Consider the following 15,659-nt stretch of genomic DNA (forward strand, 5'->3'; position numbering starts at 1 on the left):
GTCATCTATCTCTAATGCCAGCCACAGCAAATGCTCTAAGAAGAGCCACACTTTGTCCAGCCTTTTCTTTCATCTGGCTAACATCCAACTGTGTTGCTGTAACTTGATGTGGAAGTTCCGTCTACCACTGACTACTGACGCTTAGGCACAAGAAAAGGAGGCAGGAATTCCAACTTAAATTGTGCAGGTTCTGTGAGCTGAGGAATTTGACATTTTACGTAAACAAACCTGTCTTCTAAATGAACAAACAAACAAAATACAACCCTGCCCCCAAACTTGGCCTGTTTTCCACACATATAAGTAAATTCCAAAAATCCTAACTTTTTTTTATTTCACTACCTCTGGTCATCTTCTGGATGGCCTCAAATCCTACTGCAAACATCAGCTTCTTCACTTGCCACCCATAGTAAATCATTCACAAGACTTTAATAGTAGAATTTTGTTACCTCATTCTGTTTTTCACCTCTGAATGTCAACTTTTTCCTTAGCTACCTGTCCTTTTCTCCTATTTCCATAATACACACTTACCAGCTCTATTGCCTTTTATAATTGCCTGACTTGACTCATTTAATACTACATAGTGCCACACTGTGACACTTTCCAGGAAGTCTCATTCCTGACCAACAGGTAATTTTCACTCCTCTTCAACCCTGTCAAAAAAATAAACTTATTTTTATTTGTGGAAAGAACACTGTTAACACCTTCCACTTTAAATCAGGTATCATAGTAAAAAAACTTGTGGGTTTTGTTAATTCACCTTTTTTTTTTGGCCAAGATGCACTATACATTTTAGTTAATTTCACTGAAGTTGATAAAGATGATTCTAACTCAGGATAGACAATTTTTGAACTTTACATATTAAAACAGCTCTAAAAAGAAGTAATTTGAAACATTCACATTTTTAATGTGAAGTATGTCTGTCTTCTGTCAAGTCATTATGTCTTTGACTTACATAGCACATTTAGAAAAGAAACACTAATATTTATGATGAAACAGAAAAAAATATCGTTAAACATAAAAAATACATAACCAGAAAATTGCCCCAAGGAAGGCTTTGTTGAGGTCTTCCCAGTCCAATTTTAACTACACTACAAAAAGCAAAAAATGAAAACCAGACTACTTTTATTTTTAACCTGTAACAAATGTGCCAATTTGCAGAGTGCTCCTTTCTTGCTCCAACAGTAAGTCTCTCTTGTACCTACTGGACTACTAGTGCTGCTGATCTTTGAACTGATAGGCCATTTCAGACGGTTACCACACTCACAACTGCAACTGCAGCAAGAGAAGGAAGGTTTGTGTGTCCTGTCAGAAAAACTTGAAGGGAAAACCTTGATAAACATCAGCCTCAGTTCACTCTTACTGAACGTTTAATTTCGCAAACCTAGCAGCTGAGTATCTCCAAAGCCATTATTTCATTGCCTGTGGCCAGATGTTCCCATTGCTTTCGGAGGAGAAAGGGTTGGGTGCAAGAAAGTCTCATAACTACCCCTTCCAAACAAAGGAACTAATAATTCAGTGATACAAGGTTAGGAGCCAAGGGGAGTAGGAAGCTGTCTCTGTCACTGGATGACACACACTATACTGCCAAGCTACAGTCATGACACACCAATCCTTATTGCTTTGGCTATTCCATTTATTGGTGAGCTACATTTCCAGACCAACCATTACTTAAGGTATGTACTTACTACATGGCAACAGACAACTTGCTGGTCACTCCTCCCTTAAATTTTAGTTTATCTTTTGAGAGCTGATTCTGCTAAATTCCATCCATGAAATTTTGTTACAGCCTCACAAAGAAAAAACAATTGTTCTTCTAAGTCTACAGACATCAGTCTGAAGGCCAAACAATTCACTATGGATTAAATGAAAATGCTCTTTTATAAGCATGGGTCTGAATTAGTCTTCTCACCAGCTTTAGTGAGCACCAGTGAGACATCTCAGCTGCAACCACAGGCTGCTCACTAGTAACTCACTGTGCTTTTGTTCACTGGAGAATGCTTAATGACATCTAAGATACTGCATCATATAACCCTCTGTGCAACACAATTCAACTTCATTACATGCCTACTGTAAAAGAACCTCCAAAACCAACCAAATTTTTACACTATTCTTTCCTTGCATATTTTAACTAAGAACGTGTATTATGTGCTACCTCATGGTACACAAAGCAAACAAATTCATTTTCAGGCATTAGCTTGTGCCAGTAAGAATTTAAACATTCTAATATACAACTCTTAAGCATGTATTTACTGAATCATTTTAGTATCAGATACCATGTGGAGTTTTTTCTGAAGGTTGCCTTATCAAACTTCAGTGCATTTTTTTCAAATGACAGTGCAGTTGAAGCCAACTGGATCCTCTACAGAATTATGACATACAAGACTGCTAGAGGCAAAAATAAATATATAAAAAACCCAAAAAAAACAACCCCAAACCAGAGAACATTTTTGCAAAAAACTATTATTTGGTTACAGCTCTGGAGACCTTCAAGGTCTCTAAGAAAAACACCAGCATACACATGCACCAAAAGAAACCTATAGCATCCTTGCAGCACTCTATTTTAATACCTTTATAAATAGGCTTCAATTGCTGTAACCAAAAAGACTATTTTAACAGCTGGGATGAGTTATCTATACTGGTATTCCTTATATGTATATAAAGCCATCATCATTCCCCCATACAACTGACAGGTTTAGCTATAATTTCATTATGATGCATAAAGTGCATTTTTTTCTGCATTAGCAGCGTGATTTATATATGAATATTAGATTTTTCCTTTATACTTGAATGTTGTTATTGTTACAATTTTACTGGAAACATTAAATCACAATTATTCAATTACTTTTCTGCTGAATTTGAGGAAAGGGTCATCAAAAAACCTCTTCTGTTAGCAGCAATAATGAAAATATAATCTTAAGATCCATCTACAAAAGATCATTGCTAGATCTCACACGACAAATCCGTGCGGGTTTTCAGCAAGTCTGTTGAAATGCAGCACAATTTAAGAAAGCATCAATTTTGAGTACTGAACCAAGGGGCTTTTTTTACATTTGGGACAGAATTGACCCTAAATACAGTGGAATTCATTAATCAATTAAATCAAAAGGTTTTTTTCCAAATATGCCAATCGAGTACAGAAAGCACTTTCAGGGATTTTATCGTGAGATTGAGCCCACAGGCCATTCCAGACTCAGAAGAAATATGAGTGACCACAGACAATGCATGTTCTCTGCCTCCTGCCCAACGTAACACAGCTTGTCAGATTGGATTTTGACATGCCAGGCAAAGATAAGGAGCCAAGTGTAATCAGTGAAATATTATTATTATTATTACTACAAATTCTAGGGTTAAATCTCTGGTTTGGGACTAGGTGTCACATTTTCCCAGAACATCTACTATCACCAATCAACAAAGCAAGGACTTGACTGCCAGTAGCTGAAGAAGGTTATTGCCAATATCTACAGTAGCTATGGCCCTCAAATAAGAATGTAAAATAAATAATATAAAAGTGAAAAAATAAAATTATAGAAATATAATAAATATAAAAATTAAAATCATAGAAACCAGTATTGCAAACAGATATCTTTGTTTTTGTTTATTTTAGCACCATGAAAAACTTAGGAAATGTGCTAAGCGTCTTTTCTGTAGTATTTGCAACAATTACTATTTTTGAAGGCACATAATTAGAATTACAGGCCAATAGGTTTTTTAAAGCAGGCAAAAATATGAATTCTGAACACTTTCTTTGCCAAAATACTTTCAGTGAGAACTTTCATTTCATGGATATGCTGCTTAGGCTACCAACTAGCTGAAAAAAACCTGCTCTTTCGCACATTTAAAAAAAACAAAACCACAGGTTGTTATTTTATTTACTTTATCTCTACCATTAATTTTACAGAGAAAGGTTTAAACTGTTCAGCACAAATACAGTGTTCACAAACTGCCTTCCAGGAGCTTCTATTCACATCCAATGAAACCAAACAAAACAAATACATGTGTCAGAAAACCAGTTTTGAAAAATATGAGAAAGGAGAAATGAAAATCAAATGTGAAACATTAACTTTCCTTTCAGCAAGTATATAAATACACAGGAAATTTGTGACAGATTATACCAGAAACACTTGAAAATTCTTCTTCTGTTTTTTTTTTTGGTTGGTTTTTCGCTTTGGTTTTGGTGTGGTTTTTCTTTTGTTTGTTTGTTTTGGTTATTATTTTATTCCATCAGAAAGCTTGTCACAAAGTGAACTTAGAGAATATAAGGAAGAATGTAAAAAATAATAACAACCATGAAGATATCATGTCTGATTTTGTCTGCCTGCTAAATGACCACCTATCAAGGTAGCACTCCGTAGCATTAGCCTCAGTATCAACCCTGCTGGAGTTCAGGGTCTGTGGCTGTGTGACTCTGCTGCAGGTGCTGGGCAGCAACAGAAGCTAAGAAAGCAAGCTCTGCCTCACTTACTACTACACCTTCCTGATTTTTAAACATGGATTTCTGTATGTTTTCATCAGTTTCTGTAATACAGTAACAAGAGAAACTGCGCTGAAAGGAAGAAAGGTACTGTAGGTTACCAGCTTGTAAGAAAAACGAGGCCAAGAGGCAGGAAAAGGAGAAACAGAACACACCACTGCAAAAACACAAACTTGGACCTTTAAAACAGTTCTGTGTAGTATTAATTACTAACACTAGCATTTACATCATCAAAAACGCTTTAAGCACCAAAAAGTAAGTCCCATGAAAAAAGTGGCTAATTAAAACTATGAATATGAAAATGAGAAATCTGACCTTCCTGGATTAAAGTGTGGTGGAGTACACGGTATGAAACTGCACCTCATTACTGAGTTTTCATCTGATGCACTTCTCTAATTATGAGAGATGTGTTTTATAGATGACTGAACACATCCAATGTGATATTCCTAAATGGAACCCAACACACCAAGACACAAAACCAAAAAAGCATATAACCCATCCTTATAGAAAGAACACTGCTTAGTGCAGTAACTTTTCTAAAGGAGTATTTGCAAGTGGAATGCAAGAACTTTAGCACCAGAAAGACACAGGTTCCCAACAAAAGGGCAAAAAAAAAGCATTAACTGCTGATAACAAAGGTAGTTACCCTTTGAAAAAGTCTAGTAAAAACCATGTTAAAGTCATCTGTTGCCTAAGCTGAAATTCTTTTACTTGTTGTAGCGTCAGTGTTCTGTAAAAGAAATGAGTCTGCCAATTGAATAGATCAAAAGGAGGTCCATCAGCTTAATCAAAACCACACTAGTAATTTAGAATATGCACTTGGGTTTCTAGAAGGGGCCTTCTGAAATCATCAAAGGTCATGGAGATGTGAAAGCAGAAGTTTATAAAAAGGGTAACACATTTTCCAGAGTAACCTTGAAAAAGGTTGAGAAAAATGATACAAGCAGGACTGAATGGAGATAGTGCAGTGACCACTGAAAAGCAAAAGAACTCCTGATTGTCTTCAGCTTCTGGTTTTTTTCTGTCTAGTACCAAAATCTTCTGGTAGGTGATCACATGCTTAGATTCATAGACGTGACAATCAGAAGAAAAGCTACTGCTTCTCAGGAGTCAGAGAGAAGCAAGTTCGACAAAGCCCAGTAAATATGGCACAGAGAGCCCTGTTGCTGCCAAGCACAGAAGGAAGGGGGAAGGAAGAAACTTTGCTCAGAGAAGGCCACAAGTAATAATGCAAGGAAGGCTCCTGGATGGCCAGATATCTAGGACTGAATGCTCAGGCTATCTTGGATAAAGTGGCTTCCTCCTTCCAAAACTAATGGCAGAAGAAAATACTGTACTGCCCATGACCAAAAGGCTGGGTCAGTACTGCATCCAGTCTGCAGTTCAAGCATTTAAACAATTGAATGGAGCTGAGAGTGCCCTATTTGCACATGAGAATGGGGACCTGCAAACCACATTCTAATCTGAAGCCTGTGAACAAATTCTTAACACTTTTATCAGCTGAAACATCAATTGATTTTGTGTATTTTTCTTAGAAGAAGGTATGCTTGCCCAGGTGGAACAACAGCACACTGAGTTACTCAGGTTGTGTGTCAAGACCCCCTAAGCAGTTATACCCTGGTAAAGAGTGAAGCTCAAAAAAACCTTATTTTTCATCTACATTCTCACTTTTGGAAGGTGACCATCGCAACACACACCTGCCTACAGCATCAGTTTGTAGCCTTTGTATTTCCTTCTGTTCAGCTACAAGTACTAACCCTGCAGCTAATCCTCACAGGTGAGAATTATCCCCTATAGCAGTGTGGTGGGAGCAGTCTGATCTGGAACACACTTCTGTCACTAATGTGACAGTCAGATGGATAAGAACTGTTTCTCAGGATAAAATATCTGGGAAACAGGCTGGTGAACAGTAGGTTATGGCCCTCTGCCAGTTCACATGCTAAGATAGCTAACAGACCTTGGACTTCTGGGAAAGGGAAACAGATGTTTCAATTTGCACACACTGTTTCTCCTTATTTTTTATCCACCACAGCTCTTAATGATGCACTCACTATCCACTGCATGGGCACAGGGCCCCCAGCGAACACTTACAGCTTGTAACAGGATTTTACATTAATGCATTACTTCTTTATTTATAATAATTCATTACTTCTTTTCCAGCAAAATCAAACAGAAAATGCTTTAAGCTATAGTTCCATGATCTGGAAAAATGTTTCTCATTGCATGACGAAAGCAGCTACACTTAAAATAGAGATATACATGTAGATATTCTTAAACTGTATCACTGACACTTTAAAAAAACTTCTTCTATTTTTTTTTTTTTTTGGACAAAACAAATCTTAGTACACAATCATTAATATTAGCAGGAGAGTAGAAGACATTTAAATTAAAACCTAACAGCTGTTAGAAGCCATACTCTTCACACCTACTGTCAGCATGGTTCCCGCCTGAACGAGTGGCAGGAAGGAGAAAGAAAATGAAAAAGCAACTGCTTTAACCGACAATTTGTAGCCTGTGGATTACAAGCAAAATAAACTTTATCTAGCCAACACAATGAGACTCTGGTATTTTGTCTTCTAAGCACATGATAACAAGGAACAATAATTAAAAAAAACCCAATCTCGAACCACAACTGCAGCATTGTTGAATTCAGAAGCAACCACATTATCATCTGTCACGCTGGCCTAAATTGTAACTGATGGGGGAATGGGGGGGTGGATATAACAGACTGAAAGCTGGTATTTCCATGGCTGTGACTGCGCATGGGAAGTTTTCACCCCAGAAGACTTTTCACTGCAGAGCAGGGTTCTCTCTGTCACGCTGGCCTAAATTATAACTGATGGGGGAATGGGGGGGTGGATATAACAGACTGAAAGCTGGTATTTCCATGGCTGTGACTGCGCATGGGAAGTTTTCACCCCAGAAGACTTTTCACTGCAGAGCAGGGTTCTTTCTCGTTGCACTATCACCACTTCATATTTAACATGTTTCATACTTAGGTTACATTGCAGTATGATGATTTCCTATCTAAAGCAGGACAATTTAATGTTATGAAATTTCTGCTTTCTATTGCTATGGAGATTCTGCTTTAACAAACACATTTTTCATTTCTCTCTCCACTCTCTATTTTGTATTTCTCTATATGAAAATTTTGGAAAGATCAAGTTTTATTTCCCAACAGAATCTTTTATATATTCTGAAGCAGAGAATATGTCTGGTCTTCGACAACATTTTATTTGTAGCTATACATTATTTAACTGCAGTGTGGATGGGCACTAAAATCAGAATGTGTATTCTAATGGACAAAATGTGTCAGGAATAATTTTTTTTTTTTTTTTTTTTTGCTAATTAGCACTTTGAGTACAGTATGCAATTTTTTAGCAAGCATTTAATAAAACCTGGTTGGGTTGCTAATTTTCAGAGTTCTAGAGGAAGTTCAAGCTGAGCATAAAAAATTTGGTTATATACACAAAATTCTTGTAACTAAAAAGGATGTGTCAAAGTTTTTACCTGATTAGTTATCTTCAAAATGAATTAGGACTTCTGTCAACTCAGCAGAAATAACCAAACGTATATAACCAAGAAATAATGTACGAAACCACAATAAATACAGCAAATATTGGTCAAACTAAACCCAAGAAAGGACCAGCCATAGTGTGACAGGCACATTCATCTTAGTGAGGAGGAACAAGGAATATTACTTTATTGCCATTATCAAACTATGGATGTTTAATCAAATACATTCTACACTGGATTTCAGCTGGGGCTAATGACTTCAGCAGACTACAGCAAAAACATTCTGTCACACATGTACTAATTTACTCCAACCTGTAATGTATAAGCATACAGCTATAAGTCATTATAAATGGCTATAAAGGGAGTATGTCCTCAGGCTACCCAATGTCTAGAGACAACAGATCACCATCAAAATAAAACTGAAATAATAGAAACTCACTTCACAACACAGATTGCTTCTTTCTCTTTATATATTCACATTGTTACTACCGAATCAGCCAGCTCCACGGCACAAATCCCACAAGGCACAGAAGCAAAACTCTTTACAAGAGGAAAGAAACCTTGCTTTGGTTCCCTCAAAGGTCAAGGAAACAAGTGATCCCATTCCAAAAAGAGCAAAATGAGTAAAACTGGGTCTTCTGTAGATTTACATCTTTCAAAACACGATGGATATTGTGGTTTTTAACTAGCAGTTGATACATTAGCAATGTCTCCCAGTGCAAAGATTTTTTCATAGAAATTAATAGAGAATAGAAATCTGAGATTTCTAACCATCTGTCAAAACTGACAGAAAATGACCCATGGGATACACAGAAGGAGGTAAATACAGGCAGACAGTGTAAACCCTTAAAGCCTTTTCACTTAGGAAATGAGAAAGTTGACTGAAAAGATTATCATTAGAAAGGTATTTTAACCAAAGCTATGAGATTGTTGCACTTTCCTCCCTCTGGATTATCATTATAATAGTTATAATGATTATATTATCATAGATAATATGTCATTATCATTTTAACCAAAGCTATGAGATTGTTGCACTTTCCTCCCTCTGGAATGCACAAACAGGTACAAGACCAACCTAATCTGCTACAAAGTACTTCTAAAAAGCAAACTTAAGTCGACCAAAACCATATCTTATTCTTAATATTCAGAACTGAGTTTGTTTGCACACAACAGCATGGAATCTAAAGTCACTGTATCAATACTAACAGTGAGGGAAACATTACAATTCTCACAGAATATAGATGAATAGACGCCAAAAAACCATTTGCTCTCTCATTGGCTGAGCAAGTCAATGAAGAAATAAGGCTAATTTCAACAGTCAGAAGCAAGCATTTGGAATTTGGAGGAAAGTGAGAAAATCAGCATTGCATAAACAAAACTTAAAAGCTTCCCAAAGCCTCTTAAACAGTAATATTAGAATTGTTTTAAAATTGAAGAGGCAAATGAAAAGATGCTTTTAGTTGAAAAAAAAATTCTGAAAAATTACACAGGAATTCCCTGACCTTTACTATTCCTGAGATCTTTACTAACTTCTTTTTGAGTTCTTGAATTCCAATACAAAAAGAATCCTTTAATGGTTCTTAGCCCCCTCAGGAAGACTTGACGGATTTCCATTTCAGTTTGTTAGTTTCATTATGAATCATTAATTTCTTTTATTTTTTCCTGTTCTAAATATGCATTTCAAAATGGAGAAGAAACAGACAATGAACAAAAAGTAAATAATCCTTTTAAGTAATTTCCTTGATTTTTAGTTTCTCCTGCATACATTCTGATAAGCAGGTTTTCACAAATGAGTTTTTTCCCTAATTTAAGTATCCTGCATAAACCAGTAAAACCACCTTTGCTCTCACTTCAGCAAGTAAACTTCAGCAAGCAAAGCCAGGAGAACAAATAACAAAGAAATTTAAGAATTTGAATACAAAACCTCCCAGGTGCAAGAAACTATCTAAATAATTAATATAACTAATTCACACATTTTTGAAATAATATCTGCACTATATGCTTGGAGTTCCAAGCATAACGGAACGCTTCACAAATAAAACATTTTTGGCATGGACTCTCTACTGTAACTTATCCAAATCAGTTTCCCAATCCAGTATTTGCTATGAACCTTGAATGGAGATTCAAAATCTTACAGCTTAAGTAAGCTATGCTTATTGCTATGTATACTATAAAGCAGCAACTACAAAATTCTACCCACTTCTGTAACAAAGACATCGTTATAACTGTAACTTTTATACACTCTAGAAAAAGGGAAGTGTTCTGTTTTAGTTCACCAAGGGAAATGACAACAAAGCAAGCACAAGGGTGGCTAGTATTCATAATGACACCCATAAATAAAGGAAATTATGTGCACAGTTATTCATAAGGTACTTTTCCTCCTTTTGTTTACCATCCTGTAAAGTTCCGTTCATGAAAAAAAACAGGAAGAGAGGAAAAGGCTGAAGCAGTCAAGACCATCGCTGCTGCTGTAGCATTAGTTTTGCAAAGACTAGAAAAACAGTGTTAAGTAAAAAATGTCTAAACCATGTATCATCTTGAATACATTCAGTGGCTTGCACACAATGCAACAGAAAGCTGCTCAAATGCTACACTTAAGAAATTCCTCCCAAAAATTCAAGTTTCAAAATATATTTGTATTTTCAAAATTAACAAAATTACATAAACAGTGCAAGGTAACCATCCTTCAGTGTGACAAATGCAGACAAATTTAAATAGTATGAAAATAATGCTCTCTGCATGAAATATATGGCAGAATGGTTGGTTAAAGTTAATTGAGAAGACAATCAGTGACAACAAACAATTCAAGCAACCCCCAACTCTCTTGTCAAATAAATGGTCCTTGTATGAAAAGTGAATTACCTCCATTGAGATTCGTCTGTGTATCCGGTTTCTGAGACAAACTCCTGTGGGAGACTGAACTTCATCAGATGACGTTCCAGAAGCTTGGTCACTTTCTCCATCTGACCCCATTTTCAAATTTTCATGAACAATATCTTAAAAATAATCCAAATAATTGAAAATAGTTAAACAGCAATGCCTCAAACAGCTCTTTTTTACAGATGGAAAAGAATTGAATCATTACTGTGCATTGAGTTACACAGTGAAGTCAAAGACTCATCACAGCCATGGCAGTCTTGATACATACTTTTTATGACTCGGTAATAACCACAAAATGAACAGGATCACTTTGTAGGAACTCCATGCAAACTTACTTGAACTGCAGCAAAACTCCATTTTCCAAAACCACAGGCAGACATACCAACCCCAGTTGTAATTCCAAAAAGCCAACTCCCCCTCCCGGCTTCAGTTCCTAAAATCCCTCAGTACCACTTCTCTTTTAGCTGTTCTTGGATATGCAACATTGCTGAGAATAATTAACATTTTCAAATCAGACTACCTAATGCTGGTAACCCAAATGTATCTTCAGAAAGCTTTAAAGTCCTACCAAGAGGTAGAGGAGTATTTTCAGAAATGGCAAATACAAAGCTTCAAACAGAAAATCCTCTGGCATCCATGTGTGAAGGCAGATGTATTATAACCATCTAAATCAAGGTCCACAACATACAAGTGCATTCAGTAAAAGACTTGACTTTTAAGAGCCATTAAGTGAAATGGGTGACCTCAGGAAGGAATTTACCTAACTGCTTGAGTTATGTGATGCAGGACCTTCATGTCAACTGAAATTGCTAATTTTCACACAATCCTTAAGATTCATGCACATAAATCTTATGTATATCTTATGTACACATACATATATACATTGCTTTTAAGAACCAAAGGATTTTTTAGACTTTGGAGACAAACACTGTAGTGAACAAAAGAAAATCAAGGCAGTGTCATTATAGCATAAAGAGCCAAATGATTTGCAAAAGCACACATGGAAAAGTGGTCATACAAGCAATTCACTATGAGTAATGCTCCATCATCAACGTCAAACTACCTGAACTCCAAAACTACTCCAGAAATGAAATACATATAAAGTAGGTTCTCCAAAAGACACCAGTTTCCCTGCTGTTTCCTGATCCTTGTTGGAAATCATTATCTTCTACAAGGTGTAAAAGAACCTGAGGAACAACTAAAAAATCTCAGAACTCTATCCCTAAAAAATTATAATATTAACTAAACACACAGAGATCAAATTAAGCCTTACCACCAACACACCTGAAAGTATTTAACATTTGCAAAGCAGCACAGCAAATTTAGAAAGCCCCCAAAAAAGAGAAATGGCAAGTTCCACCACCATCAACAAGCAAGAAATTTGGATTTTCTGGGAAAAAAAAGCACCATTAGGGCTATGTTTTGTTATCTGCACATCTTCTAAAATATTTGTCTAGCTTGGCACACATAGAATCATGCACACTTCAAAGGAACAAATTCTTCCTCAGTACAAACAATTTCCTTTTATGGAAAACAGAATGGATATAAAAAGAAAGATTAATTTGTAGTTTATTAGCAACACATATTTTAACTCAGAATACTGTAATTAAACACAAACAAAGCATGCATCTCACGCATAAAGCAAATTTTCCAGCAATGATGCAGATTTATATAGGCTTTCTATTAAAAATCCACACTGAATCAGAATTTTCCCTGCAAGTCATACTCAGATTTGGGCTAAATTAAAAAAAAAAAAAAATTAACCTGCACTCCTTATATAATAAGCAAACTTATGATTTCAAACAAGCTAAATACTCACTTTTAGTTTTTTAGTGCTTCTAAAAGCAGGGCAATTTGACCCACAGGAAAAAAAATTCAGAAAGTGGTTCCTAAAGATCAGCCTTAGCTTTGAAGCTAAGCAGAAAAAATGTGACTCCCTTTTTCTAAGTCTCTAAGAAATGTCTTATTCTCTGTAGTGACTTGACAGCTATCTTTTTAAAAATCTCTAACAAACTGTGGAAAATTTATTTTATTAATATAAAAGCATTACTGAAAACACTACTTGCAGCAAAGCTGTTATGCCAGCACTGTTATATCTGGTATAATACCACACTCAGCATAGCATTTCTTTACAAAAAAACCCTCTTTTAAAATACTTTTCTGAGAGGTCATGTAATCCAATTTAGCAATTACAGCTCTTTAGATTCTGTTAGTAAAATGAAGTGTAACAGCTACTGAAAATTGTTCCCAAATCTATTTATCCTCATGTTAAAACTAGCCCATTGGTTGGGACCCAAAGTCTACTTTCTTTATGGAAGCTAGGCAAGGTACAATTATCACAGCAATCTCACAAAATAAAATCCAACAGAATTAAAGCAGTATTGCATTTTAAGCCATGGTGCAATTACATAATTTCATTTTTAGAGAGACTGATACTTTCAGTAAAGAAATTATGAGACTGATACTGTCGTATTTTCGACATTTAATTCATAAAAGCATTTGTATTATGAAATTACTAGTAAAAAAAGACAATTCGAAATGCAATACTCAGAACTACATAGAGCACCCTAGTTGACAAAGATCATTCTTCTTCTACTAGAAGACTGCCTATGTAATAACCCACAACTAAGCACTATTTCAAGAACCAGTACCGCAAACCCATATATCTGGGACAGATAATGTAGCTGATTCTTTTCTTTATAAATCAGGAATGTGAAGACAAAGAGGGTCTGTACCATTGAAGTCTAAAAATGCATTATTTCAGACTTATATAAGATGATGATTTGAATACTCTTGTGATATGATTAATTCTGGTAAGTCTGGATAAGTTATATATCCAGAACCAAGAAGGTTTATGCAGGGTACTGGCTGCAGCAAGCAAAAATCTATCATTAAGCACAGGCCTTTCCAATGGGCTAAATACCTAACTGCTCCTATCTATAAGGGTTTGCAGATGTTTTAATTATTTTCTAAACAGATGTAATTTTAAGCTTTTTAAAAATAACTTGACTGTACTGTCATCTGATATAAATGCATCCTTTTATTTGATTCAATTACAAAGGCATTAGTAGAGCCTTATGTTCATTATTTTAATGGCATAAACCCCAGACTAAGGCATTAACCCAGACATTTTAATCGTTTTTACACAGGTGCACAATGATGCTTAAATAAGCAATGATGAAAACCATGCAAATATCTCCCTGATTTCTCTAAGCCTTTCTATAGACAAGTTTACCTGCATGAAAGCTTGCTTGCATAGTCTTCAGAGGTTTTAATAATTCAATAATGTATTGAATTGCTTTCACTGCAACACCAAGCCATTCACTTATATAGATATTTATTTTAATGTACCCCACATATCTTATTAAATATCCAGAATGGCCATGTAATGAAAAGCTAGGTGTAGATGACTACAATATAACAGGGAAACTACAAAAGTACGTTTAAAGGAAAAGGCTGTCCTCATTTTTGCTGTGAGGAACGCACCGCAGAAGAAATTAATACAGGGGACCTGCGGTGCAGCAAATGAGAACTCTTCCAAGTGAGCCATAATCAAAGTCACTAATTAGTACTGAGTCAGACTGCATGATCATTCCACCTTACTTCAAATTATTACAGAAATAATCATGTGACTTGCATAACGGATTTCTTCCACGGTGCACTTTTCCAAGGCATACTTTTCTATGCAGTGGCTACACCATAGGATTCATTTCAGTGATAATATAATTCAAATTGAAGAAGACCAGAGTGAGAAATTGCCTTTGCCATTACCATTACTGCACTACGAATTCTCCATAACTGTATCAACACAACTGGCAAAAGCAAGGATTAACTCTCTCCTGGCTGTTACTGCAGTTCACCAGCAGGGCCAGCTACAGCTAGCTCTGCATGTTCCAGAAGCCTCTCTAGAGGTGATGTTAATATAAATATGGAAAAAGGACAATTGGATTCATTCTGCATTCAGCCAGGTCAGGTCCAAAAAAAGTTTATTATATCTGGCTTCATCATGGACTGCAGCAGCTAAATGTTTCCAGAGCTACAAGACTGTAGAATCACCTAGAGTCTGAAAATCACCTCTATTATTTAAAATCATCCTGGTAACTGAATACTGAATTTAAAAATTGCTAAAAATTTTTTTAATGGCATAGCTCAAAAATTTTTCCCTTACACAGCATTTTACAAAGCATAAAGCTAACAGAGAATTTTCAAGTACAAATTATTTTTAAAGTATTTTGGCATTTTACACATTATCACAACTGCAGAAACTCAAGTTCAATGCTCAAAAAGCAAATGAAACTCCAAATTCCTCCTGGGCCTCTCAATCAATTTTTATAGTGATAGTCTCACTCAAACACAGGCAGGTCTCAATTTAACCTGGCTTTCTTCAACAAAATGACCATCCTTTACCTCCCATGACTTTGTATTTCAATGGTATCTTTCTGATACCACTTTTCTACCTACATAATAGAGGAAAAACTGTAAAGAAAAGAGGGTGGATGAAGAAAGCAAAGGGAAGTCTCATGCAGTGTAGCATATTTGACTATTTTGTTTCTGATGTCATTATCCCAACAGGGAAAACCTCAGCTTCCTGATGAGCAATAACCATTCCCATACAGCAGGAACAAAAGAAAGAAAGATGTGAAAAAGGAGCAGAAAAAGGAATTATGATTGCATATACTTGTACTTGTTTTTTACCACTAGATAACATGCACAAGTAGCTTGTATTTCCATCAAATAAGGACTTTAAAAAAAGGCATTATCTTACCCAAAGCAAAAAGATGTGTTTAACATA

General features: G+C 35.8%; 1 protein-coding gene across 3 annotated transcripts in view; it reads right to left on the reverse strand.

Moving 5' to 3' along the window:
- CDK17 (cyclin dependent kinase 17) overlaps positions 1-15,659 on the reverse strand; it is a 90,353-nt gene that overhangs the window by 24,237 nt on the left and 50,457 nt on the right. For all 3 annotated transcript variants that reach the window (XM_041409870.1, XM_041409872.1, XM_041409871.1), the window contains one exon: positions 10,850-10,983. In XM_041409870.1, the coding sequence (XP_041265804.1) occupies positions 10,850-10,983 (134 nt within the window). The remainder of the gene's footprint in view (positions 1-10,849; positions 10,984-15,659) is intronic.

The sequence above is a fragment of the Onychostruthus taczanowskii genome, unplaced genomic scaffold, assembly GCF_017590055.1.
Source record: "Onychostruthus taczanowskii isolate IOZ18803 unplaced genomic scaffold, ASM1759005v1 scaffold31, whole genome shotgun sequence".
Lineage (NCBI taxonomy): Eukaryota > Metazoa > Chordata > Aves > Passeriformes > Passeridae > Onychostruthus > Onychostruthus taczanowskii.